Source organism: Muntiacus reevesi, chromosome 7 (genome assembly GCF_963930625.1).
Source record: "Muntiacus reevesi chromosome 7, mMunRee1.1, whole genome shotgun sequence".
Classification (NCBI taxonomy): domain Eukaryota; kingdom Metazoa; phylum Chordata; class Mammalia; order Artiodactyla; family Cervidae; genus Muntiacus; species Muntiacus reevesi.
In genome coordinates, this window is record NC_089255.1 from 88,794,205 (window position 1) to 88,821,854 (window position 27,650).

A 27,650-nucleotide genomic window follows, 5' to 3' on the forward strand; every position below is an offset into this window, starting at 1 on the left:
TTTATCTATTTATTTGACAAACCGCTTTTGCTATCTCCTCATTAAGCCAGATACTGATAGAAGTAAACTTCAAATGATGTACAAAATTCATCCTAACAACCTCACACAGGATTGGTTTTGTGGGACTCAGTTTTCTCTGTTATTGGGGTCAGATAAGGATAAAAGCACATGCCTCAAAGAGTTGTTATGAATATTAAATGAAATTCACGCATGGAAAGTGTTTAGCAAAGTGTCTAGCATATGGTACAGTTTCAGTGTACCTAGCTATGGACATTACTGTGGACCAAACCCTCATCTTAAAGCTAAAAAACAACTGCATCACCCAAACTTTCTCATTCTGCTCACACCACCAACTCCTCTTACCTCTGCACAGGTTTTACTCTCAGACAGCCTTGTAATATGGTGGCAAATATGGACACTGGGAGCTCTAGAATTACACTGTTGTTATGCTAATGATTGCAATATGAAGACTGTGTTTTTGCCCAGAGATTGGTGGGTGGTGAGCAGAGTGAGGGATTAGCCCCACTTGGACCACATAGAAAGTATTTATGAGAAAGTATTTCCAGTACTAGAAACCAAGGATCAAGGAAAGGTGGGCTAGACAGATAAGAGCTATAGCTACAACGGTTCACTGTAGTGAAACAAATTGGAAAAAGTGAGGTGGTAGTGGTGGGGGTGTATCTGCATGCACACACGTGTATTTGTGTACTGTGACTATGACTTAGGTGAAGTCTAGAGCACTGGACTAGAAACCACAAAACTGATCAGTTCCTAAAGACAAAGAAGGCAGAATGTACACTCAGCAAAGGTTACGTTTCATATTTGCATCCAAATTCTTTCATTTTACACTCTTTTGCACAATTTCTTATTATTTAATATGATGAGGTCCACTATAGCACTATGGATTAGAGCCACTGATTTAGGACTCCTGTGATTGCAATGATTCAGAAACTCATCTCAAATCACCATTTCATGAAGATAAAGAGAAAGAGTTGAAGGTAGGCATAGACCTCCCTAGAGATGGCAAAGCCAAACCAGATTTCTGTTCCAGGTGTATGCAAGCGATATACTTGCAAAAGCAGCTTGTATTTGCAAAGATAGAATCAGACAGGTACACCCATGAGATTAGATCCTGTAGAATGGAAGAACAGGAAAGGCAGAACTCCCTGAAGAAGATTCCATAAGAATCTTAAGCTTCAAAATATGTGGGCAACAACTGGCACTTTCTAAATGAACTATGAGTAAAGATGTTTTCTAGATAAAAATATCCGTGAGTATTTGGCTGCACTTTCACTTATGACCTACTTTGACTCTTTTCTAAGTATACAACCTCAGTTCTCAATGACTGATGCTACTCAATAGTTGGTATGTCATTCACCAATCTAAATGTGGGCTTTAAAATTGCAGTTATTAGTATGGATAGGATGCTTAAATTCATATGTTAGCTTGACTGAGCCATGAGGTGCCAGGTATTTGGTCAAACATTATTCTAGGTGTTTTTAGATGACACTAACATTTGTCTAGGCCAAGTGAGTAAAGGAGATTGACCTCTCAAATGTGGGTGCTTTCAACTGAAGCTGAAGGCCTAAATAGAACAGAAAACTGACCCTCTTGCGGTTAGAGGAGACGCCTACTGCCAGACTGCAGACCTGGGTTACTGGTCTTTTCCAGTCTCTAGACTTAACTGAAATATGGCTCTTCTTGGATCTCAAGCTAATGGCTTTTGGACTGGAAATTGTAGCATCGCCTTTCCTGGTTCTCAGGCCTTCAGATTCATGTTGGAACTGCACCATCAGCTCTCCTGTGTCTCCAGCTTGCCAACTGCAAATCTTGGGACTTTCAGTTCCACAATCACATGAAAGCCAATTCCTTATAATAAATCTCTGTTGGGTCTGTTTCTCTGGAGAACTCTGACTAATACAATAGCTAAATCAGTAGAAATATGTACTTGTTTTTTAATGTGAGAAGAGGTGGAAAGTTAGGTTTGGACAAGTCTGAAGCTGTTTTTATGAATAAATCCCTCATGTTGATTTTTTTAAACTTAATACTTATCTTTCACATAAAATAAATTACAATGGGAAGGACATTGAACTGGGAGTTCAGATACCTGAGTTCTGGGATTGGATTCTTTATTATAAACTATATGTGAAACCTTGGCCAAATTACCGAGTCTTTCTAGGCTCAGGTTCCCTCACTTTAAACGTTTAAAACTGGAATATTTTGTTTCAGAATAGTAAAGACATCTAGATCCTCTACCAGTCTCTGGAAACCAGCTAAAACCGATAAGGAAAATTAGCAACAGACACCCCCATTGTGACTATTAGATTCCCAGGCAGTGCAGTGGCTAAGAACCCACCTGCCAATGCAGGTCATGAGAGAGGCAGGTTTGATCCTCGGGTTGGGAAGATCCCCTGGTAGGAAATGGCAATCCACTCCAATATTCTGGCCCGGAAAATGTCCATGGACAGAGGAGCCTGGCGGGCTACAGTCCGTGGAGTTGCAGAGTCAGATACTACTGAAAATACATGCAACAACAAAATTCACTTGAACCATAATGTACGTGAGGAACAGCTGGTCAAGGGCAGTAAAATTGGACCAAAAGGAGGGGATGAACTGAAGGAAGAGGGCTCCCAAGGATCACAGCCTGACAGGTTAGAGTTCTCCAAAGTAGGAGAACTACTATCATTGCCGAAGAGCAGGACATGCATCAAACAAGATGGGTGGGCTCAAGGAGTCCTGGAAACTGCACAGACACCCTGCAGCGGCAGGGGGTGTTATGATTAACGGAGGCATTTGCAGGCAAGCCGACTCTTCAAGAAGTTTTTCTGTTTGGCAGATCAGGTGAGAAGCTGAATGCTAAGCACTGTAGGTTCTCAATCTTCATCCTCCGCAGAACGTAAACTCCATGGAGGCAGGATTTTGTTCTGTTTTACTGCTATATTCCCCAAATTTGGCACTGTACCCGACACAGGGAAAGTGCAAAACAAATATTTGCAGGCTGTTTGGATGGATGGGTGAAGAGAGGATATGGCTAAATCAACCCATTAACATACTTATACATGATACACACACACACACACACACACACACACACACACACACACACCCCTTTTTGTATTATTTGGGACCTTTTGAAACCTTGCAGCTTCCCTGGTGGCTCAGCTGGTAAAGAATCTGCCTGCAATGCAGGAGACCCCGGTTTGATTCCTGGGTCGGGAAGATCCCTGGAGAAGGGAATGGCTACCCACTCCAGTATTCTGGCCTGGAGAATTCCATGGACAGAGGAGCCTGGCAGACTACAGTCCATGGGATTGCAAAGAGTCGGACATAACTGTGCAACTTTCATTGTCACTTTCATTTTGATGTGAATTGCAAAGTCTTCGTGCCATCCCAGAGCACCTCTCTGTTCCTTCACATATTCTCATAAATTATTCTGCCACATGCAGAGAAAAATCCTTCATGATCAAGAAAGAATTTGATAGGATTTATCCAAAAGCATAAGATTTATGCAGAAAACAAAAACCTATTCAAGTAACAAAAAAAAGAACAGAACAAATAGAAATCATAAAAGAGCATCCATCGAGATATTTTTATTGCCGTAGAGCAAAACAGAACATGTGACTGAAGAGTTATCTGTGAGCTCATGCTACTTAATGGGATACAGCATCTCAAGGAAAAAAGAATAAGACAACATAAAATGTTTAAAAAATTAATTGGCAGATCTTGGGACAGAAGTGAAAAAGAAAAATAAAGTGTTCATAAGTACAAAAGCCTTAATGGGAACTGCAATGCTGCCAATGTTAAAAATGCATTCAAGACATCTTGAGAAAACTAAGCAAATGAACTGGAAAAGAAAAATGACTACAATAGATGGGGGAAATGTAGCTAAAGAATACAGAAGGAAATTCAACAGGTGCAACACATGTTTTAAAAAACAAGAACAGATCAAAGGGAGCACAAAAATATTCCAATATGTGTCAGAGAAGAAAAAAAAAAAAAACTCCAGAAATAAAAGAAGACCTGAGTCTATAGAATTAAAGGACACAGTATTCCAGCAGAGGACATAAATATTTACAAATAGCCGTGAAAAATCTAGTAAAGTTAATAGATTTCAAAGGAAAAAAACAACGACAACAACACAAGAATATCCAGAGAGAGGGAACATAAAGATCTCATCTGAAAAGCAAAAGAATCAGGCTTCCCTGCTAGCTCAGAGGTAAAAAATCACCCACCAATGCACAATACACAGGTTAGATCCCTGAAATAAAGAAAATCATTGTTTTTTTTAAAAAGTGAAAGAACTAAAGTGGCTTCAAACTTTCCATATTCAGTGTTTTAGGAAGAACAAAGTCATGTCTTAAAAGTTCTCAGGGAAATAAATTGTGAACGCTCAAATTATATACTGAGACACACAAAGTACTTTATCTCACTGTTGATATATGCAGTAACTTTTTAAAGTCTATTAAGAACTGAGGAAGATACAAACTACATGAGCTTTTAAAAAATGATTATCAAACTTAAGTCAGTCAAGATATGAATGTAATTACGTATAATAAAAGAACCAACTGTGAGCACAGAGTCACTTTATATGTAGAACTCAGGTTAAAATAACTTGGAGGAATTATATGATAATAGAACAGACTGTAAATATAATATAGTATTATTTTGTAGAAATAATATAATTAATGAAATCCAGGATCTAGAGAGAAAAGAGGATGGAGATAGAGTAAGTGTACTGATTTCCTGGTCTTCAAAGTAGGTGTTTATGGCTGATCTAAGATCAAGCATGTAACTAAACAAAATAAGTGTAGCAGAAAAGAAGAGCAAGAAGGTGAAAGAAATAAAGTATTCTGCAAACAGAATCATTCAGAGTAGGGCATTAATAGACACTGGCTAAAGAAGGAGAGGCTTATTATATTATATATCATATATATTATATGAAGTTATATGTCAGAAAGTGACAAAAATTACTAGAACTAAAATTTGACCATAAATCTTCCACGTTATGAAAAAAATATACACACTGGCAAAATGAACTAAGAAATCACAAACCAATGGTAAAATAATAGAAACAAATCACAAAAGGCTTCTGTTTTTTTCTGAATGTTCTGGGAATATTCACAACAACATGCACATGATATAAATCACTCCTGCTGAGAAATATTCACAAAACAGGACAAAAAATTCTTTTAAATCTCACAGCCACCAAGGTAATAAAGAATTGAAACAAAGAAAAGGAAAAGGAAGCCTAGAGAGGTGAATCCCAGGAGTGGGTGATGATTCTGGAAGAGTTGATAAGGAAGAAGGTGAGCACAGATTTTTGGCAGCCCCATAGGGGTAGACGGTTTAAAAAAAAAAAACCAAAAAAAAAAACTCTAATCAAGTTTTGTCAAGTAAGGATCTCTGACAAAGCTCCGCACGTGGAGCTGGGATTCCCAAGGGCTTCCTCTTAGTGTGAAGAGCAGCTGGAAGAACTTGGGACTAAAGTGCAGTTCAAAGCCTCTCAGTCTCCATCACTGGATTAAGGTGAGCTAGAATTGCCAGCGCCCCAACCTCCTGCCAAAGGCAAATGTTAATCCTCCCCGGAGGAAGATAATCCTACTTCAATTATTTCAACATTATTTCCATATAAAATATCTTGCACACAATTAAAAGTAACTGGCCAAATAAAAAGGAAAGACGACTTACATAGAAATCAAGAGAAATAGCAGCAATGGAAATGGATGCAGAGGAGATTCAGATACTGAACTATCACACAACAACTGTAAAACTTTTCATAGAAGAGATTTTTTAAAAACCCAAAGTTGATTATTTTAAAAGGTGGAAAACATTGATAAATCCTGGGTGGAGCTTATTAAGAACAAAGAATCAGAAATGAAAAGGGATATATCACTGCAAAGCTTACAGATATTTTTAAAATTATCATATCACTCAAAGATATTATTAACTTTACGTTCCTAAATATTAGAATTTAGATAAAATGGACAAGTTTCTAGAAAAAAATACAACTTATCAAAACTGACACCAGAAGAAATAGAAAGTCTGAATTATCCAGTAAGCTTAAAGAAATTAAAAACCATAACAAAGGCACACGGTAATTTCTCCAGACTTAACCCACTCACTTTTTCTCCTTAAAACTTTATTTCCATATTTTTGAGAAAGTACTCATTTTTCCATAGGGATGTTTGGGGAATTTTTTAGTTCCTGTTTCCTCTTCACCTTATTTTACTCAACTTTCTCAAACTTAGAAGGATTATATGTTACACTACGTAGTTCTCAATTACATTTCAAACCACAGGAGGACAGACCAGGAGGCAGAAAGAAGAAAAGGAGGGAGATATGGAAGAAGGAAGAAAACAAAGAGCTGTTCTGATTTGAAACCACACCCTTTGCTGTCTGTTTATAGCCTCCTGACATGCAATAGTCATGGACAGTCATAGGTGATATTAAATATGAAATATATTCAGAGAAGCAATATGGAAAGTGGTTAGGTGTGTGTGAGTGTGTGTGTGAGTGTGTAGTCCTGTAGTCCTTCATCAAGGTCCTTGGACATATTACTTAACCTCTCTAATTTTCAATTTCCTAATCTATGACATAATATCACCATGGTACATCTATCATATCATTATAAAAATTAAACAAGAAAATACGTGTCACTATATTAGTATAGAACCTAGGACATAGAAGAATTCTCTGAATAGTAGCTATTGTTTACAATTATGATGGAGAGAAAATAAATAAAAATATATGTGATTTGATTTTAAAATGCGTTAATGAGGAAACATCCAAAGTCTCTTTATGTTTCTTTAGTGGAAATACAAACTTTCTATACTAAGTGGGAGAAATGAGTATGACCATTCCTGGAAGCTGTTCTAAGTTAGCCTACCTGATCTGATGGCCTATGAGTTGATCAAAACATTTGACATTTTTCTAAAGAAAAGAAAGTGAAATAATAACTTGGCCTTTCTTTAAAAAAAATATATACCAGGGACTCTATCCTTACCAATTATCTGTAACACGGTCTGTTGAGACTGCCCAGCGTTGTCTGAAATTTCCAAGTGCCAGCACTATAAAAATAATTCACTAAAACCATCCTCCAAATAATTTTATGTTATATACTTACCTAACACTGCACTTTGGACTAACAGTATGGGATGGATATGCTGGGAATTATGTTGGGTTCAGTGAGAGTTAGTCAAGTCCAGCTCTTTGCAACCCCATGGTTGAGAGTCCGTATAAAGCCTGTTTTGCCACAAAGAGCAGCCCCTGATGTTTGAGGAATGGTGTTTATTGCTTCTAGAAAGTTATTACCTATAATTACTGGAGCATATTGATCACAGCAAAGAGGGCAGTTAAGAATGGCTGATGCAAATTCTGCAAAACAAGCTTATTGACATTCCTGTTTAAACCCTCAAGAGCACTTGAAGGACAAAAAAGTTACTTTCACAGGGAACTTTCAATTGCCTACTCTCTGATGTCTAAACATAATAGGCTAAGTTCATTTTTTCCCCTTGTCTGTCAGCTAAAAGACCACAGAAAACTGATCCTTCACTTAAATCAAGAGAAAAAAATTACAAATTACATTGCTTTTGGTTAAATTCATTTTTCACCTCAAGGATTGAGCTCCAGGTCATCACATCAAAGTTTATTTTTTAAAAAAAGTCTGAAATTCTCTGAATTTTATTGAAAGTCAATTCTGCTTTAATTATTATATGGGATGAATATTTTGGTATGAGTCTTTTTCTCTTTCAGTGAATTAAAACACATAGAAGCACTATTTAAAAATCATGCCAGGAGATAATAAATGTTGAATCCTTTTCTCCAGTGATCTTTTGTTTTGTGAAACCAGCTTTTCCATATCTGAAGGTATCACTCAAAAAAGGACCTTACTGAAGTGTTTTTAATCATTCTGAATGCAGCCATCTGAATATGAGCTCCCAGATACCAGTGCATTTGGACTTCCCATCCAGTTAGACTATTTGATTCATAATAGAAAATCATGCGGTTTCAGTTTTATTGTTGTCTCAATTGAGAAGATTGTCAGGAGGCAATCTTTATCGTCTTTTTTGTTTTAATCAAGAGAATTGTCCATGGGAGATGATTTCTGTGTAAAATATACATGGGGCAAATATGACCTCTTGGTCATGACATTTTTCCATTATCACACTGGAGATTTTTCCAGGGGTACACATTATGTTCTGCTGCCCTTTTTGTATCATGTTATAGCATCATTAAACTTTAGACCTGTCTGTGAAAGCTGAAGTGTATCTGGGAACCAGGAGGCTCTGACTCGTTGGCTGTGATGAGTAAAACCACCAGGAAATCCCTAGATTTTTCTTCCATAGATTTGAGTATTCAGGTTTGCCCTGCATAAGGCCTCAATTTTAGAAAATCTGTCCATACTTTTCTAACCAAGGACAGGGGAGATGGAAAGGTGGCCTCCTTTGGCATATGCAGTGTTTTACTTGGAAGAGCGTGGGCTCCCTCCTCCCTGCCCGTCTGCTATTGGTCTCAGGTCACCAGTGTAGGTCTCTACGGTCACGCCTCCGGAGGAATTACAACCACAGGAAGCAAAGTGGGCATGGCTGTAACTACACTGATATTTTGATGAATCATATTTACCAAAACCACTTATTTTTAATTGAGCGCTAATTTGAGTTATGGTAAAAATCAGTATATGTTTAAGAAAAACATTAAGCTTCAATTGGAAGAAATAGATAAATTTTAAGGGCAATCCTGTCTACATTAGTTTCTTATTTATTTATATCTTGCTATTATAGAACACCAATAGGGTATCTTGTTTCAGATTTTAGAAGTTATTTTTTAAATCTGCATTTGTTTTATTCTCTTTCAATTATGTTTTAGTATCTTATATATTTAAATCAATTTCCAAAAAGTCCTTTACGGTTCAGAAAGAAACATAGAATGTTAAGGCTGAGCTTCCTCCAAGAGAAATGTAGTGCAAATTGCATACATAATTTAAAATTTTCTAGTTGTCACATTAAACTAAGTAAAGAGAAATAGGTGAAATTAATGTCAGTCGTGCATGCATGTTCAGTCGTGTCTGACTTTTTGTGACCCCATGGACTATGGCCCACCAGGCTCCTCTGTCCATGGGATTCTCCAGGCTAGAATGCTGGAGTGGGTTGCCATTTCCTTCTCCAGCAGATCTTCCCGACCCAGGGATCAAACCTGGGTCTCTTGAGTCTCCTGCATTGTCAGGTGGATTCTTAACCACCACACCACCTAGGAAGCCTATGTTTGATTACATTAATATATCCAAAATGTGTAATTTTAACAGTAACCAAAATAAGTTTTATAAATATTTTATAAGTCTTCAAAATCCAGTGTGCATTTTACACCTACAGCACACCTCAGTTCATACCAGCTGTGTTTCAAGGGCTTAGGAGCCACACTTTACTATGACTGTTGTGTTGGTCATCGCAGCTCTCTTCTACGAAGGGAACTTACAGCTATTGTACTGGATTGAAAGAACTGCAACCCTCAACCGTGATGCCTTTGACCTTTTAATGAAAACATGACTCTTCTAGAACTACAGAGCATGCTCATAGTTATCAGTAATAACAATCAACCCTGCTCCACCTAACTACACTTTTTAAAAAACAGTTTATAACTTTTCTTTCATTATAAGTGAAACACATGTTTTCTGCAGAAAAATTAGAAAGTGCAGATTACAAAAAGAAAAATTTAAATATCTCTAATCCCACTCCTTGAGAACTTCTAACATTTTGTTGTATAACTATTTAGAAGCTTTTTTGTGTGATTTTTATAAAACAGTTTCATAATGCATGTACTCTTTTGTAACTGCTATTTTTGACCTAGTATTACATTTAAAACACCTTCCCATATTCTTTTATGCAGTATTTAGATAAATTTTAATGGAAAAATAATATTCATTTAGTGCATGTACCGTAATTTATTTAACCAATCCTTTGTCTTTGGACATTGCAACTATTTACCTATCAAAAAGTTTGCTGTCACAAATGACTCTACTCTTTAGGTTTGTATTTTGCTCATGTTTGAAGTGAGGGAGGAGGGAACAATTTTATAGGTAATTCAAAGAATAGGAAGATAGTTGAAAATTGCAGCCATTTATATAATAGTTTTTTTTTTTTAATTTTGTCTGAATAGTTTGAAATATTCAGTTTAGCATTCATAAAGGATCCTCATGTAATTTACAGAAAAACCAGACACATGTCTAAAGACTGAATGCATTTTAAATGCTTTTAAGGCTAATGAAAGAAAGAATGACAATTACAGTCTCTTCCTTTTCTCCAAGTAGATATTCTCAAAGAAAACAGCTAAACACTATCTCTTTTATGTTATAGTTTGTGTTTTGAGTCATCATCACTGTTGCAATGAAAACATAAATCCAAACTCATTTCATTTTCTGAATAGTCAGGGAAGCTAAAGATCTAAAGGTAATTTCCTGAATGTAAAATATCTACTTCAATTGTCTCATTTTCAGGGTGTGGGAAAAAGCAAAGAAGAAATATTATTCTCCATACATGAAAAAACCTGAGGCTCAGAGAGTTTATAATTTATCTAAAGTCACAGAGATCACTAGTAACAGAGCTGGGACTGACCAGCCCAGTTAAAAGGCAGCTAAAATCTCTCCCTTATTGTACTGATGGAACACAGGTGGTAAAAAAAACCCTAGTAATGCTGTATGGAGAAGAATCATTTCTAGATCGCCTCTTCATAGGTTATTAAACTCTGTTATTACCCAAGTTTTCAAATAATTTTGCAACCAGGACAGAAATAATAAAGGGAAAGAGAACTGTGGACATGAAACTTAACTTCTGTCATTTTGCAGGTGCTTCTTAAATCAGTCCTGTTACATTTATTTAGCTTGTTGAGGTTTATGGTAAAATGTGGCTACTATTAGCAATATATGATATGCATAAAGTTCATAGTCCAATATATAACTGGGTATTTTGATTATCTATTATTACATTAAAATGTAAAGGTTCAAAACAGCCATTGTAGGAACTTCCTTGGTGGTCGGGTGGTTAAAAGTCCATGCTTCCAATGTAGGTGGGCACAGATTCTATCTCTGGTCAGGAAACTAGGATCCCACATGCCATAAGGCATGGCCAAAAATAACAAGTAATCATTACAGGATATCTAAATTACATCAGAAATTGGGATAAGATATAACTGAGGCATTCTCATGGCAGTGTCAGAGTTTATTTAATGGTATTCATGTGACAAATGGGTGTGGCTGGAGAGCCCAAGGTGCCTTCCTTCACACGTCTGCTCCTTCATGAGGATGGCTGAATGCTGGTCTTGGGTGGGGTTGGGACTGGAGCGCCTACACTCTGACCATTTTGGGGTAGTCAGATTTCTTTCATGACAAGTCATGAAATATCCTTCTAGGGGAATATTCAAAGACAACCTGGCAGAAGCTGCAAGACTTCTAATCCAATCTCAGGCCCCAAAAACACCACTTCTATCACATTCTTTGGTCAAGCAATCAAGACCACCCCAAATTAAAAGGGAGGAAAATTTGTGGCCATTTTTTACTATCACAGTGGACATCAATAAATCTTTTTTCCCTTCAGGGACAGGAAATATGACCCATAGCAAAGAGAAAAATCAGTTGATACTAACAGACCCATAATGACAGAGATGGTGAAATTAACCGGCAGTTAGTTATAAGTCTTCTAAACAACCTCAAGAGGAGAAAAGAAAACATGACCATAATGAGGAGAGAAATGGAAGATACAGGGAAGACCCAAAGGGAATTCTATGGTTAAAAATATAGACAATGAAAAACCAACAAACAGGAAGGACTTTTTAATAGCATTAAAGACTACACAGTGAAAAATGTTAAGACCTTGAAGACTTAGCAATAGGAAATATCCAAAATCAAGTACAGAGTGGGGGAAACATATATATTTTTTAAAAAGCATACATCAATGACCTGTGTGACAAAATCAATTTATTGAACAGACATGTAATTGGAGTTCCAAAAGAAGATGAGCAAAAAAGGGAACAGGAAAAATATATATTTGAAGCAATAATGACCCAAAGTTTTCCAAATTTGATAAAAATTCTATACCTACAAGTCCAAGGATCTCTAATGAAGCAACAAAAGAATTAGCATAAAGAAAGCTACACTGGAGCACGTCATAATTACTGAAAACCAAGGATAAAGAGGGTCTCTTAAAAATAACCAGGGGAAAAAATTAATACCCAGATTTCCTGTCAGAAATTACACAGGTTGGAATGCAACAGAATGAGTCTTTAAGTACTGAAAGAAAGAAAAAGCTGTTAACCTGTCATTTTATGCCCAGTGAAAATATCTTTCTGTATTGAAGTCAGAGTAAAGACTTTTTCTGATAAAAGGTGAGCAAAATCATTGCTAGCAGACCTGTACTAACAACAAGAGCAACACATTAAAGGAAATTCTTTAGGCAGGAAAAAATACATGTCAAAATGGAAATTTGGATCTACATAAATGAAGAGCAGCTGAAGTGGTGTGGAGAAAGAACGCAGTTTGAAATCCATGTATAACAGTTAAGATGCAAGTAGCACAGAAAGGAGAACTAACTCATTCAAAAATCGTTAACACCTGAAATGCAAATTAGGAATGGGAAGAACTTATTTTTTTATCATTTTTCAAATAAAATTATTTTTTTCTCCTTAACAACAGGAACATAACACATACACATGCATACACATACACACATCTCTTTAAAAAATTTGACCCTTGCTTTTAACATTTCTGAATAGAATATACAGATGATAAATATATGCATAATATCTCTTTGATGCCTCACTCATTGTTATGACTGGTTTAGAAGTTTCTTAAACCAATAGTCTTTTCTCCCTGGATAAAATTCGCTGATGCCACTTTGAAATTTATTGAAAGATGGTGAACTTAATGAACTGCCAATTTGCATGTGGCTCTCAGAAAAAAAAAATGTTAATGTTACCCCATGCTAAAGCCTGCAATGGCATTTTTAAGGAAAGCTACTTTTGAACACTGGACAGATGACAGGTATTCACCAAGCTGCTTTTATCTGGAGTACAAACTGAAGGCCAGTTGTGTTTACGGGCATCATGGTATAGAAGACCTAATACATTATAATTCCTGACATTCACTCAGTTTTGTACAATATATAATTCACTTTTCATTTCTCCTCATAATAACTCAGTGAGAAAAGTGGATAATATTATCACCCTTCTTTGGCTAAGATTCAGAACTCCCTGACTCCCAGTCCATCACCCTGCTTCCTTCACTTGGTCTTTTAATCCTTCAGATTCTGCTACAAATTATAGCCTCCAGGTTTCAGTTTGAATCAGCTCCTCAGAGAGGACTTCTTACACAACTTGCAGAGATCTGGGCTCTTCCTTCATCATACTAACAGTGATAATAATACAGTAACTTAACTTTATTATTAATAGACAGATTTTTTCATGTCTAGGTCCCTCACTGGTCTTAGCTTCAAGAAGGCAGGACCTCCATCTGAGTTGCTTATCATTGCATTCCCTGCACCATGCATGGTGCCTGGAACATGGTAAGCACTCAACATCTGTATGATACTACTTCACAACAAACAAGAGAGTCTATGGTTATGTAGTTTCAGGACACCACAGAGTGAAGGATAGGGGAGCCTGGTGTGCTGCAATCCATGGGGTCACAAAGAGTTGGACATAACTTAGCAACTGAACCACAACAACAAGTGTGTGTGTACTTTGTAATGGAAGGCTTGCAGGAAACCGGGCACCTATTCCTTTATTTTATGAACTTAAGTCACTCGACCTTTCTTCGGATTATTCATCCACAAAGTAACAAGGTTTAGACAAATATATAGGTTTTAAGCAGTGCTCCTCAAAGCCTTAAGTGTGCCCTGAGGGTTGAGGAAGAGTGTTAAGGGAATCATTATGTTTTTTTTTTCCTTTTATTTGCATACCAAAGTAAACAGCAATCCAAGGATCTATGATAAAATATTCCCAATAATATTGAGGCTGCCCTGTAATGCTCCCTGGTGAATTAGGAACAAAAGGAAGTAAAATTTTAAAGTAACACATAGTGGATCATAACAGAGATATATAAAATCTCTTAAAGGAAATAGAATGACCGCCTGCAATCTGGCTGAAGAAAATATCTATCAGGCAGAGAATTGGTCAGCCACAAACAAAAAGAGTGGGATCACACATGAGAATCATGGAGCTTCCCATCTAGTCAGACAAATGAAACTGAAGCCGGTGAACGCCAAGCACTGTGATCCCACAGAGAAGGCCCTCCCTTGGAAGAAGTGGTGATGTTAGGCTGTCTTACTCTGAGAGCATTAAGAAAATGATTTCAACTTCTTGTTTTGATTGGTTTCATGTTTTCTTCAAAATATCTTCCGAATCTGTCCTGGTTCCCTTCAGTAGTCTGCTCACATGAAAAAATGGGTTTTGAGAAAAAAAAAAAGAAAAGAAAAAATGGGCTTTGGCATCATGAGTATTCCAGTCCATGTGACAGTTCTATTCCTCATCATCGATTAATAAATTGGCAAACGGATGTGTATGCTTTCATGTCTTTTAAAAGACAAGTCTAATGTTCACTATGTGCCAAATGTTGTTCTAAGTGTTTCTAATAATTTGTTAAATCTTCAAGGCAACCTATGAGGTGGTATTAATCATCTACATTTCATACTTTGCAGAGCAGCAGTAGAGTATACAAAGAACCTGATGCCTTTTGCCTGTGATTAAAACCCTGCTCTCCTACGGAACGGCTGTGTGGCTTTTATCAAGTGACTTGACTTTCTTGTATCTCAGAGTATCATAAATAAAATGGGGATAATAATACTACCTAACCCACAGAGCTGTTACAGTGATGCTAATAAATATAATGCACTTTCATGGTGGCTGGCACAGTGCGAGCTAAGTACTACTGGGCTCAGTAGTTCAGTCGTGTCTGACTCTCTGCAACCCCATGGACTGTAGCCCCCCAGGCTCCTCTGTCCATGGGACTCTCCAGGCAAGAATACTGGAGTGGGTTGCCATGCTCTCTTCCAGGGGATCTTCCCAACCCAGGGATCGAACCCAGGTCTCCCGCATTTCAGGTGGATTCTGTACCATCTGAGCCACCAGTGAAGCCCAAGAATACTGAAGTGGGTAGCGTATATCTTCTCCAGGGGAACTTCCCGACCCAGGAATTAAACAGGGGTCTCCTGCATTGCAGGCGGATTCTTTACCAGTTGAGCTACCAGGGAAGTGCAAAGCTATGTAGATATGTACCATTTTCAGTTTAGATCCTTGTATGAGTCTGGATCCTTCAGAGAAATAGAATACACACACAGAGAGAGACATAGAAAGAGCCAGGAGGGTTTTTTACAATAAGTGCACATGATGATGGAGGCTGAGAAGTCTAAGCCCTGAAACCGGAAGGCTGGACACACAGCGGAGGTGATGGTACATTACCAGTCTGAGTGCAAAGACCCGAGAGTCAGGAGCGCCTCCGTGTAAGTTCCAGCTATGTTCGAATCCGAAGGCAGGGAAGACCAAGTCCCTGCCGCTGGAGATAGACAAGCCGAGAGACACTTTTCTCTTATACGGTCTTTTTTTTTCTACTCAAGCCTTCAGTGAATTAGATGAAGTCCATCCACACTGGAGAGGGAAACCAACTTTACTCAACCTACTCATTCAAATGTTTATCTCATCCAGCAATATACTCAGACACACTCAGAATAATGTTTAACCAAATATCTAGGCACTCTATGGCCCTGTCAAGTTGACAGATAAAATTAAACTTCATCCTTGGGTTTACAAATATACGTTTTTTAATGACCTTGCATTTCTCCAAATCTATGTTAGCAACTAAAATTACCAGTCAAGATTGCTACATACACATCTAACAGCCTGGCTAAAATTTAAAAGATGGGTAATGCCAGGTGCTGGTGAGGACGTGGAGTTAACTCCCATCCATCACTGGTAAAAGTGAACATAGTACAGTCACATTCAAAACCAGTGGTGTTTGTTATAATTAAGTATATATTTGCTTATGATTCACAAATCCCATTCCTAGGTATTCAGCTAAGAGCAGTGATTGTATATGCTCATAAAAAGTTTGCTCATGGATGTTCATAGAAGCTTTAACCATAAAAGCCCCAAATTGGAAAAATATCAATCAGAGAATGAACAAAAAATGGTACATATTCATAATTAGCCATAAAAAAGAATGATACGTGCAACAACATGGATGAATCTCAAAAACATTACGTTGAACAAAAGAAGCCAGACAGAAAAAAAGGTGGCTAATGTATGATTACATTTATGTGAAGTTAACAAAGAGAGCAATTTTTTTTAACTTTTTATTTCATTGTGGAGGATAGCCAGTTAACAATTCTGTGATAGTTTCAGGTGGCTAGCAAAGGGATTAGCCATATATATAACATGTATCCCTTCTCCCCCAAACTCCTCTCCCATCCAGGCTGCCACATAGCATTGAGCAGAGTTCCCTGTGCTATACAGTAGGTCCTTGGTTATCCTTTTTAAAGAACATATCGATCCCAGCTCCCTATGTCTTTCCCCTCTTCTTCCACCCTGACAACCATGAGTTTGTTCTCTAAGTCTGTGAGTCTGGTTCTGTTTTATAAATAAGTTTATTTGTATCATTTCAACAAAGAGAGCAATTCTGTGGTCATCTTCTGAGAGGGGTGGGTTACTGATTGGAAGGGGGCACAAGAGGACTTTCTTGGATGATAATGGAGGTATTATCATTGTTTTGATATGTCAAAACATATATCATATGTTTTGACCCAGGTTCTGGTCACATGGGTATATATGTACATGTATGTATAGTATAAGTATACTGGCCTATACTTAATGAAATACAATTTAATATTTTAAGACAAGGCAAAAAAACTTTAACATTAAATTTTTCTCTGCCCTTTGGTCTCTTCCCCCTCTCCTGTGCACTGTGTTTCTGTATTATACGATAACCAGACCTCCCAGTGGCAGAAATAACTGCTCAACCGTAAAATAAATTTTCTCCTTCTGGCCCCAGTCATGTAACTCCTTCCTTTCACAGTCCTAGAAGGAATCACAGTAACTCACTACTTGCCCACGTGCGCAGGCATCTCTGGTGAACTTTATGTACAGTGCCAACGGACCATTTCCCTTAAAGATAGTGATGATATAAAACAAACTTGTCGTATGACACGGGGCGATACTGAGTCACACCTAAGGAAAGTTCTTAGCTTAAATACTTAACTGATGACATGTCAAAGTTTCTAGTCATATTACTTGTATTCTGCCTAATTTTGTAATTTTCTTACATTATCAAATGTGTGACTGAGACTCAGATAAAGTTAATGATGATTAGGTCACTTGAAACCTGATTGGTCAAATATATAATTCTATAAGATCAATTGTTGTGATAATATAACTCTAAATATGGGAAGAAGGAACTAGAGGGAACAATTTCCTGGACTTCTCAGACCAATAAGTTGGGCTTCTCTGGTGGCTCAGACAGTAAAGTCTGCCTACAATATGAGAGACCCAGGTTCAATCCCTGGGTTTCCTTTTCCCTGGAGAAGCAAATGGCAACCCCCTCGAGTATTCTTGCCTGGAAAATCCAATGGACGGGAGGAGATACAGGTTCAATCACTGGGTATTCTTTTCCCTGGAAAAGTAAATGGCAACCCACTCCAGTATTCTTGCCTGGAAAATCCCATGGATGGAGGAGCCTGATAGGCTACAGTCCATGGGGTCGCAGAGTCAGACACAACTGAGTGACTGATAGTTTCTTTCACTTTTTAGATCAGTAAGATATCTAGGTAGTCCAGGCACTACTGTTAACAGGGCCTAATCCAGTAATAGTACATTGATCAAATCTTCACCTGACCTGGGGATGAGCATTCCTAGCACCGTGGGACAAATTGGTCATGAAATGCCTCCCAAACCTTGGTTTGAAATTAAGACCAAAAGGGAAGGAATTGTAAAGTAAAGAATGTTGCCCACTATCCAGATCTACAAGAATCATTCATTAGCAGCTGCTGACCTGCAGTACACTTTGAAAGGATTTCACAGGGAAGATCAGGATGAGGCACTCTGCTTTGGGAAAACCAGCAGAACAGACCTTCAGATAGCTAGGTATTATAGGAGAAATTCTTTATGAACCTGGATTCTTGCATCTTCCCATACTTAGAAAAGCACGAAGCTATTAACTAAGACTTCCCTTCCTTCTGACTAACAGCAACTTTCTACTGAGATGTGTGTTTGACTGCATGTAACTCTTCAGCAAAACCATATGTATACTGGCCTCCCCTTCACCTCTGCAGAGCAGTTGGCAAAGCTCTCTGAGAGACTGTCTCCTGGGTTATAATCCTCAGACTGGCTCGAATACAATCTTCCATTTCATTCTTAGACATTGATTAATTTTTTTCATTGACAAGCTAGTATACCTTAAGTATCTAAGTAGACATTTAAAATTTATGCATCTTATTAAACATAAATTATACTGCTGAAAAATTTAAAAGTACCCCAAGTAATGAAATAAAACCAAATTAAATATGTATTTTTAAATCTGGAAAACAAGCATTACGAATAGAAAACTCTCTCCCAGATGATGTAAGCTCAATAATTTCCATAAGCCAGATCTGTCAGGCCATTGTTTGGGTTCTAAGTCTCAGATCACAAAAATTAAAGCCCCAATGGAAACTATCACAAAATGATGGCTCACAAGTGCCTTTGGAATCTGGGTGTTGGAGTTTCACACCTTGTGTTGTAGGCATCCCCTGGTATTTTTATACTATTTGTAAATAATGCAGCATCAACACTGACTGAAATCCCAACCTACCACCACAAACAGAAGACACGACATGGTACAGACTAAAGTTTCCATACTTAAAAATACAGTCTCTATATAAGGAATCTCAACTGCACCATCCTTCTGGGTCTGCATCCCTGATTTTGATTCCTGTGCTTGCTGTACTCTCTCACAACTCATCACAAAGTAAAAATAAAGAAAAATAAAAAAAAAAACTTTTCATAGTAGTAAAACACATCCACCAATGACCATTTCTTCTCAGCAAAGTAAAAAACAATGGGTGAATGATAAATGTCATATCTGATGTTGTCCAGTTTATAGCCTAAAAGTTCACAGTATGTAAGTATTTGGATTATTTGCACCAATTCTTCCTTTTGTACTTTCCAGTACCTTTTATGGTCACACTTGGCACACCTCAAAAAATTATCAGTTGATTGAAAACAGATATTTTATACATTTGTTTCTTTATTTGGCTGCATCAGGTCTTCACAACTACATCAATTGTGGTGCGCAGGCTCTAGTTCATGTAGGCTCAGTACTTCTGGCGCGTGGGCTTAGTTGCCCCACGGCTAAGGGGCAATTGTGGAATCTTAATTCCCTGATCAGGGATCGAACCCTCATCTCCTGCATTGGAAAGCAGATTCATAACCACTGGACCACCAGGAAAGTCCAGATATTTTAATAAAAATGAGTTTTCAGAGGATCTACTATACAATATAGTGCCTGTGGTTAACAATAATGTATTGCTAACTAAAGGTTTGTTTAGCAGGTTGATCACATATTAGGTGTTCTTAGCATAAACACAAACATGTAACAAAGAAAAAACAATCAAGAAAGGGGGACACAGGAAACTTTCAAAGGTGACAGATCTGTTACCTTTATTGTTGTGGTTCCATGGGTGCATGAAATCCGCATGGGTGCACATGTCTAAACTCACCAAACTATATACCTTAGATGCATATAGTTTTGTCATATGTCAGTTGTGCGTGCATGCATGCTAAGTTGCCACAGTCATGACTGACTCTTTGTGACCCCGTGGACTGTAGCCCGCCAGGCTCCTCTGTCCATGGGATTCTCCAGGCAAGAACACTGGAGTGGGTTGCTCTGCCCTCCTCCAGGGGATCTTCTCAACCCAGGGATGGAACCCACCTCTCCTATGTCTCCTGCGTTGGAATAAGAGTTCTTTACAATAAGCGCCACCTGGGAAGCCCTTATATGTCAATTACATCTCCACAAAGCTGTTAAAAACAGAATTAATATAATTCTGAATAAAAGATACTCTTTCTCCTAAAAATTTTTTAATTAAAGAAAATAAAAAAGAGCCATTGATGACAAAGGAATTCCCTGGCAGTCCAATGGTTAGGACTCTGACTTTCTAGGCTAGGGTTCAGCCCTGTGTTGGAGAACTAAGATCCCACAGGCCACATGGTATAACCCCCAAAAAAGGAAAAAAAAAATGCAGATGATGATATTCAACAAACAAGCTCCTGATGCAGAGTCACAAAATATTCTCAGCCTGATTGCCAAGAGACCAAAAACGTGACACCCAAGTGGGAAGTTTGGTGTTTCTGGACCACACAAGCTCAGCCATGGCAAAGATCAGCAGGGATTCTCAACTCAGAAGACTCAGTCTGGCTCATTTGCTCATACTTCACATTCTTTATCAAGTAAGGGGTGTAGTGGGAAACGTGAAACATTTATTAAAAACCCACACCCACATGTACACACCTACACACAAACTCTGTATGTATGTGTTTTACCAGAAACGTAAAACACAAGATGCTGGAATGTTAACTGAATTTACATGTCGATAACATTTCAGTGAAATGAGCCCACTATCGTTTAAGATTACTGTGAAAAATCTAATTGTACAAACTGTTCTTGTAGGAACATAGAGAACTATCTGCTCTCTTTAGTAGCATTAACCAGATTTCCCTCCTCCATTGCCCACTACTGCAAAAGTACTTAAAACTGAATCCAATTCAGAAAAAAAAAATCTGCAAGCCAATCAGTGGCATTTCACATGCATTTTTATTTCTGCATTACAGCTTCCTAATGCAGATATTTGAGAAATACAAATCTTGTAAAGCACAAAGGAAATGTTTGGCCAAGTCGCATTCTCACTGATCATTCTTGGTTAAATAAGTCTTAGAAAAATAAATTACATCATCAGTTTAAATATTTATTCTTTCTTGTAATTTCCATATGCTAAAGCCAACCTGTTTAACTATTAAATGTACATACTCCCTTTAGGGTACAAAACTATAGCTGTAAACTTTTTTCCCCCCTGAAGAGTTATATGTGATACCTTAGTCATTAATAGTAAATATGGATACTATTTGTATAAAGTAAGCTTTCTGAGTTTTTTTCATTTTAGAGAGAATAATCATTGTCTTATTTTGAAACATCAAAAGAAAAAAAAAAGAAAAGAAAAGCAGACTCTCTTCAGTACCTGGTGTGTTTTCTTGCAAAATAAATGCTATTTTGATGCTAATCCTTTGGACAATAGTGTAACACCTTGAAGCTTTTCTAATGTTTTTGTCTAAAGAGTATATTCTTAGATATGTATTTTTCTCTCCCAAAATATTTAAAATGTATTCTGAAAGTAAAATATTTTGGCCAAATACAATCATTTGCTTTTTTCCTCTCCCATCTGCTTTTAAAGGGGTCATATCACAGTGTCACAAGATTCTTTGAATCAAGCTCTGCTTTTGAATATACAGACAATGGGAAGAACATCCAGCTATATGTCCTTAGGTGAAGGGACAAAAAAGAGAAAGAAGTTGGTGATAAACACGTATCAGTTACTCTAGTTAGCTCCCTAACAAAACCACCACCAAACCTCCTTAAGGGTTGAAGTTCACACATCTGGGGTGAGCTAGAGGTCAGTAAGGCATCCACATATTATCAATACAATAACTTATTCTCCAGGAGGTTCATAGTAAACCTATTGGGGAAAATGGACCAAAGGCTCTGTAAATAAATATGATATCTTCAGTATTTAATTAGCTAGATGTTATGTCCTAGCCAATAATTTTTGCTCTTTATTATAAGAGAAATAGATGCTTTGAGAGAAAATTTTTACTATATGATTTTGTGCAAATCAGGCTAATAACATTTTAAAAGCTGGGGAAGAAAAAGGAGACATGTGGTGAATTTTAGAGTGGAGACCTAGACAATTTATACCTAAAGGAAATATATATATATATTAACTCATTAATGAGTTTATTTTTCCAGATCATATACACACTATTATGAATATATCCAGGTAAAATGTACAATCTGCAAATTAAATTCAACAATTTATACGATCAGCTACCATTCTGCTAATTCATTTAACATTATTGAAACCAGCCTTCTGCATTATAATCATCATGTTATTAGCTAAGTTCATCCAATAAATAGATAATTCATTTTCATCTTAGGTGAAGATTTATTGCTTAGGATTTGTGGCTCAGCAGGTTAAGAATCGGCCTGCAATGCGGGAAACCTGGGTTCAATCCCTGGGTTGGGAAGATCCCCTGGAGAAGGGAAAGGCTACCCATTCCAATGCTCTGGCCTAGAAAATTCCATGGATTCTATAGTTCAGGGGTCTCAAAGAGTCGGACACGACTGAGCTACTTTCACTTTCACCATGCATATTGTATCATTAGTAAGAGAGTTGCACTGAGATACATAATGCCTATAATTATATTCATATGAGTGGCTTTCTTTGGTGAGAAATTTGGCCAAGAAGAATATCTTGTTTTGTGAGCATTTCAAAAATTTTGTCTTTTAAAGCATATTCTACTCTTTAGGTGAAGAAAAAAAAATATTTTCCTTCTAGTCTTCTGGGTTCTCAGCTAGGGCTTTGTAACCAAAGACAGAGTAACAAGAGAAAAGCATAGAGGTGTGTTTAAAATGAGTTTTACACAGCATGGGAGCTTTATGAAGAAATGGAGACTTGAAGAAGTGATTAAACCTGAGTGATCATAGGCTAGCGTTCCACTGTTTGATGAAGAGTGGTGGGAAAATGTGATAGGATGGAGGGGCATGAGCTAAGACTAGTAAACTATGGGAATCCTGCAAGGTCTGTTCATTCAAATCCCCCAGCATCCCCCATCTTCCCGGTAAGACTGTGCTTATCTCTGGGCATTGGGAAGGCACCTCTCACAGGAGGGTCTTATGACTTGCTTCAGAGGGTGAAGCAATAGAGGGGTTACAAAATCCTTCCTACACCCTGCTTCTCACATTCCCCCAGCTTAAAATATTCAATATGCCAACACAATGTGTTTTGGGATAGTATATTCCAAACTCCATCAACTGCAATGAACTCAGTAGTTGTGGCTTAAAGTGTGTGTTTACATGTGTGAAAGAGAAAGAGAGAATCCCAGAAACATGTATTACAGATTTCAGAAATTCATATATCAGGTAAGAACATAAACATTAATTGAACCTTTAAGCCAAAGGCTTTTAAACTGCATCTAAATCCTATTTCTGTTCCAAGTTAAACTTAGAACCATTGTTACTCTAATTTTCTTTCTCAATATTTATTTATTTGCCTGTGCAGAGTCTTAGCTGTGGCACATGGGAGATCTTCAATCTTTGCTGCAACATGTGGATTCTTTAGTTACAACATGTGAGCTCTTAATTGCCACACATGGGATCTAGTTCTCTGACAAGGAATCGAACCCAGGTCCCCAGCATTGGGAACATGGACTGTTAGTTACGGGACCACCAGCAAAGTCCATCTGGTGGGCTTTTAAATTTTTTTAAATTAAATATAGATTCTTTACTTTTGGAGACAGAATATTTGCCAATGAAAGTTACAAATTAGGTCCATATGACCTACAAGCAGAATGTGCAATCTTAGATAAGCCTGCCCTCAAGATCCATGCCTTAGGACATGCTCTATAAGTAAGACTGTTTTTGAGGTCAAGAAACTGGGTCTCTTCAGGTGATACCCAACAGGTGTGTATCTTATCTTTTTGTTTTCCTTAGGCATGGCCCAATTTGACTAGGAGATTTTAGTCGCAATGACTTTTATTCTCATTTCTTTTTAACTTTAGAATCTTGGATCTGTACCAACAGGCTTTTAATCAATCCAGTTAAGAGAGTGTAATTAGGAGAGCTGTGAGTGGGTGCAGGTAATTTATGGGCCCTGAATTTCTGGACTCATTTGAAGACACTTTGCACTTGATGCTCAATCACCAATGTTGCAAAAGGCTGACATTCTACTGTTGTTATTCACATCACCTCTCTCTGCCCCCAAGTTAATAGGTCCTTTTAGAAATTAATTTGGCCTGACTGAGGATTTGATTAGGCAAGTAATAGGTTTACTTCCTGATAGACAGACAGGACATATGGATAAAAAGAATGGCTATAAATAGGTCAGTAACCTGGTGGTGAGATGTCAGGGGAGGGAACGCGTTCTGTAGCCCTGTGATTAGGTCTTTTGCTAAGCCTGTGCCTCTGGACCATGAATTTCCCATTTCTCAGTACTTTCTCTCCCCCTCAGCAGGGCAGAATCAGCCAGAGTGAGCTCGAGTTGAGTATTTCCCTTCTACAGGCTGTAGATAACTAGCTTCCCCTGAGGCAGGCTTTGTTAAGAACAGAGTGCTCTGATATACAGTTGACTCTTGAACAGCATGCCTTTGAACTGACTGGGTCCACTCATTCGTGGGTTTTCTTCTGTAGTAAATATGACAATCCTACATGATCCAGCAATGGTTGGTTGAATCTGCGGGTGCAGAAACACACATACTGAAGGCCAGTGATAAAGTTATACGTGGATGTTTTAAAGTGTAGCGGTTGATGCCCCTAACCATCCCCTTTAGTGTTCAGGGGTAAACTGTATTTATAAATGCTTCCTTTTCCCCTTCCTCTGACAAAAGCACAAAGGGATTTTTTCCTTAATATTTGGTGGAACTCCTAGAGGCAAATCTCACAAAACGATGGAGGTCTACCTATAACTAGGTTGTCCTGGAGCTTTCAGCTTTCAGAGTTGTGTGCACTGCACGCTGGCAATTTGTCAGTCACAGCTCGGGTTTTCCTGATTCTGTACCCTGGCACTGGTCCCCCCAACCCCCTTTAGTTTTTGCTCATGAGTCTCTGCTCTGAGAAGTGGGGACTCCTGTCTGTCTCTCCTGTCCTGAGGACTGTCATTTGTCCTATCTTCCCCTCCCCCACAGATCTAGGAAGAGATCGATTTTTCTGTCTGTCTAGCTTTTTATTTATTGTTAGGAGGGAGGTAGGGGACTTCCAGGCTCCAGTCAGACAGAACCAGACACCAGAATTTCTAAACACATTTTAATCACTGCAAAAGTTAGTAGCTCAAAGAGTACAGAGATAAAATAAATTAAGGATTGAGAAATCATCCTGCAGCCTAGGAGGAAAAATACACAATTTCAGTCTAATAGCTTTTAAAAAGCTAGTTAATGGACAATATATAATTGCCAACATGTAAATGACAAAAAGAAACCCATGAAGAAGATGATAGACATGGTGAGGCATTGGCTTTTTGGAAAGTGATTTAGGACAGTAGGTATATCTTTTTCCATATAGAATTCTATTCAAGTGGTTGCTATAACAAAGAAAAAGTGAAGCGAAAGTCGTTCAGTCGTGTCTGACTCTTTGTGACCCCACAGACTGCCCTATACAGTCTATGGAATTCTCCAGGCCAGAATACTGGAGTGGGTAGCCTTTCCCTTCTCCAGGGGATCTTCCTAACCCAGGGATCAAACCCAGGTCTCCCGCATTGCTGGCGGATTCTTTACCAGCTGAGTCACAAGGGAAACTCAGGAATACCAGAGTGGGTAGCCTATCCCTTCTCCAGGGGATCTTCCTGACCCAGGAATTGAACTGGGGTTTCCTGCACTGCAGGCGGATTCTTTACCAGCTGAGCTACCAGGGAAGCCCCACAACAAAAAAAGGGAGTAAACAATGGAGGATCCATGTTATTTCCAAATTGCAGCAAGTTCATGATAAGATCAAGGTAATGATTGAATAAACCTTTGGTTGGGCAAAAAGGTTATAATCATACGACTATTTTAAATCCTCTTAGTACAATCTTAATAATGCTCTGGTGGCATTTCAAGATATTTTTATTGACAAAGAATTCAGTAGTCCTAATAAATTTATGAATATATTATGTTGCCCTTCTGTTAATATGACATACAAGGCATACCAGTTTACTGCAAATTCAAAAGCAATGTTTGAAGATTTGTTTCTGCATTTGAATCTCACTCTTAATTCTTGTTTTGTTCGGGGGAAAATTGTTTGTTTTTCATTGAGTATTATTTTTATTGATGGTGTATGATAAAATATATATTGTAATGACTGTCATGCTTCTACTAACGTGTTCTGTATAATTAGGGTGGGTTACTAGAAAAATCTAATGATTTGAACTCTGTGTGACTTTTTTTATAGGAAGTTTATAGAGACTCATCTGAAAACCATTCCCAGTCATGCGTTTTCAAATCTGCCCAATATCTCCAGGATGTAAGTCACATTTTTCTAATATAAAAAGATGTTTGCAATTGTGACATGTAGTTTTCTAACAGGGTTCTATCAAGAAACACACCTGTTAAATATTCCACTTACATAAGGCAATGATGTTTACATTTTCAGTATACATGAAGTTTATGTACGAGGTGTTTATTTGATTTTGCTGCATCTCCACCCCCTAATCCCTAAAAGATTTTTTTAAACCTAAAGTAAATTTAAGTACCTTCGGTCTTAAGAATTTACTGATTCTTAGTGTATGTCAATATATTTTGATACATGGCAAAACATTAGCCAGAAATCTTTCCTATAAACAAATATGTGTGTGTGTGTGTGTATCTAATCTATCTATCCTCATTACCAATTCTTGATTCTCTTTTCACCACTAATACAAATGTTAACATTTTCTCATAAATGTAGTCAATGATTTCAGACTTCTCACTTTAAAAAAGAACTAAAAATAATTCTTAATCATAGAAAACCAAACTGCTGTACACTCAAGAGTGAGGAGAAAGAGAGTTTCCATGTTGCACTGACGAGTGTGTCTGTGTATGAAATGAGCCAGGTTTTTATTTTCATTCATTGATTCTGACAAGCAGCACAGATAATCCCAGCAGACTAACAGCAGTGCCACCAGGAGTAGCCTGTGTGGTCTCTGGCTGAAATTAGTCAGTTCATGAGCACTTATTGTCTCGTGAGTCATTTCAGGGGCAGTTGAGGTTTTAAATTGTCACAGCTGGAGAGAAGGGTGCTACCAGTATGTAAGGGCTGAGTTGAAGGGTCTGCTCAACATCCCATAAGGTGTAGGATACCCCCACACACACAACCAAGCATGATCTAGACCAGAACGTCGGTAGTAATGACATTGAGAAACCACCCCAGCTGAACATCTCTGCAGGTTTTTTTGTTTTGTTTTGTTTTCCTACCAGCCCTTCCTTTCTTTCAAATTCTTGTCTTTGGTTTCCATGCTGTTGTTCCCTCCCTCTTTTTAATATCTTACCCTGACTACTCCCCCTGTCTCTTTTCCTGGCTTCCTATTTCATTCAGATCCTTACATACCAGTTCTTTGTTTATTTTGTCCTAATTCCTCTGTGACCTCTGCCCCTTGAATGAACAACTCTCTTGCTTTTGGCCTCACTGTTACCTAACACACCTAATTCTTAAAGGACCATCTCTAGCTCTGACTTGTTCCTACAGTTCAGGGCTATACTATAGATTTCTTTCTTTCTTTCCTTGTTTAAATACACTTTAGAGCAGTTTTAAGTTCACACCAAAACTGAGGGGAAGGTAGGAAAGTTGCCGTATTCTCTCTGCCCCCTGCCGCGCACTCTCCCACAGTATCAGCCTCCCCCACCAGGCTGGTACAGTTGTTAAAATT

The 27,650-nt window shown here is 37.9% G+C and overlaps 1 protein-coding gene across 2 annotated transcripts in view; it reads left to right on the forward strand.

Moving 5' to 3' along the window:
- The window catches only part of TSHR (thyroid stimulating hormone receptor), a 155,335-nt gene that overhangs the window by 57,136 nt on the left and 70,549 nt on the right, over window positions 1-27,650 (forward strand). For both annotated transcript variants that reach the window (XM_065940784.1, XM_065940785.1), the window contains exon 2: window positions 26,198-26,269. In XM_065940784.1, coding sequence (XP_065796856.1) covers window positions 26,198-26,269 — 72 coding nt within the window. The remainder of the gene's footprint in view (window positions 1-26,197; window positions 26,270-27,650) is intronic.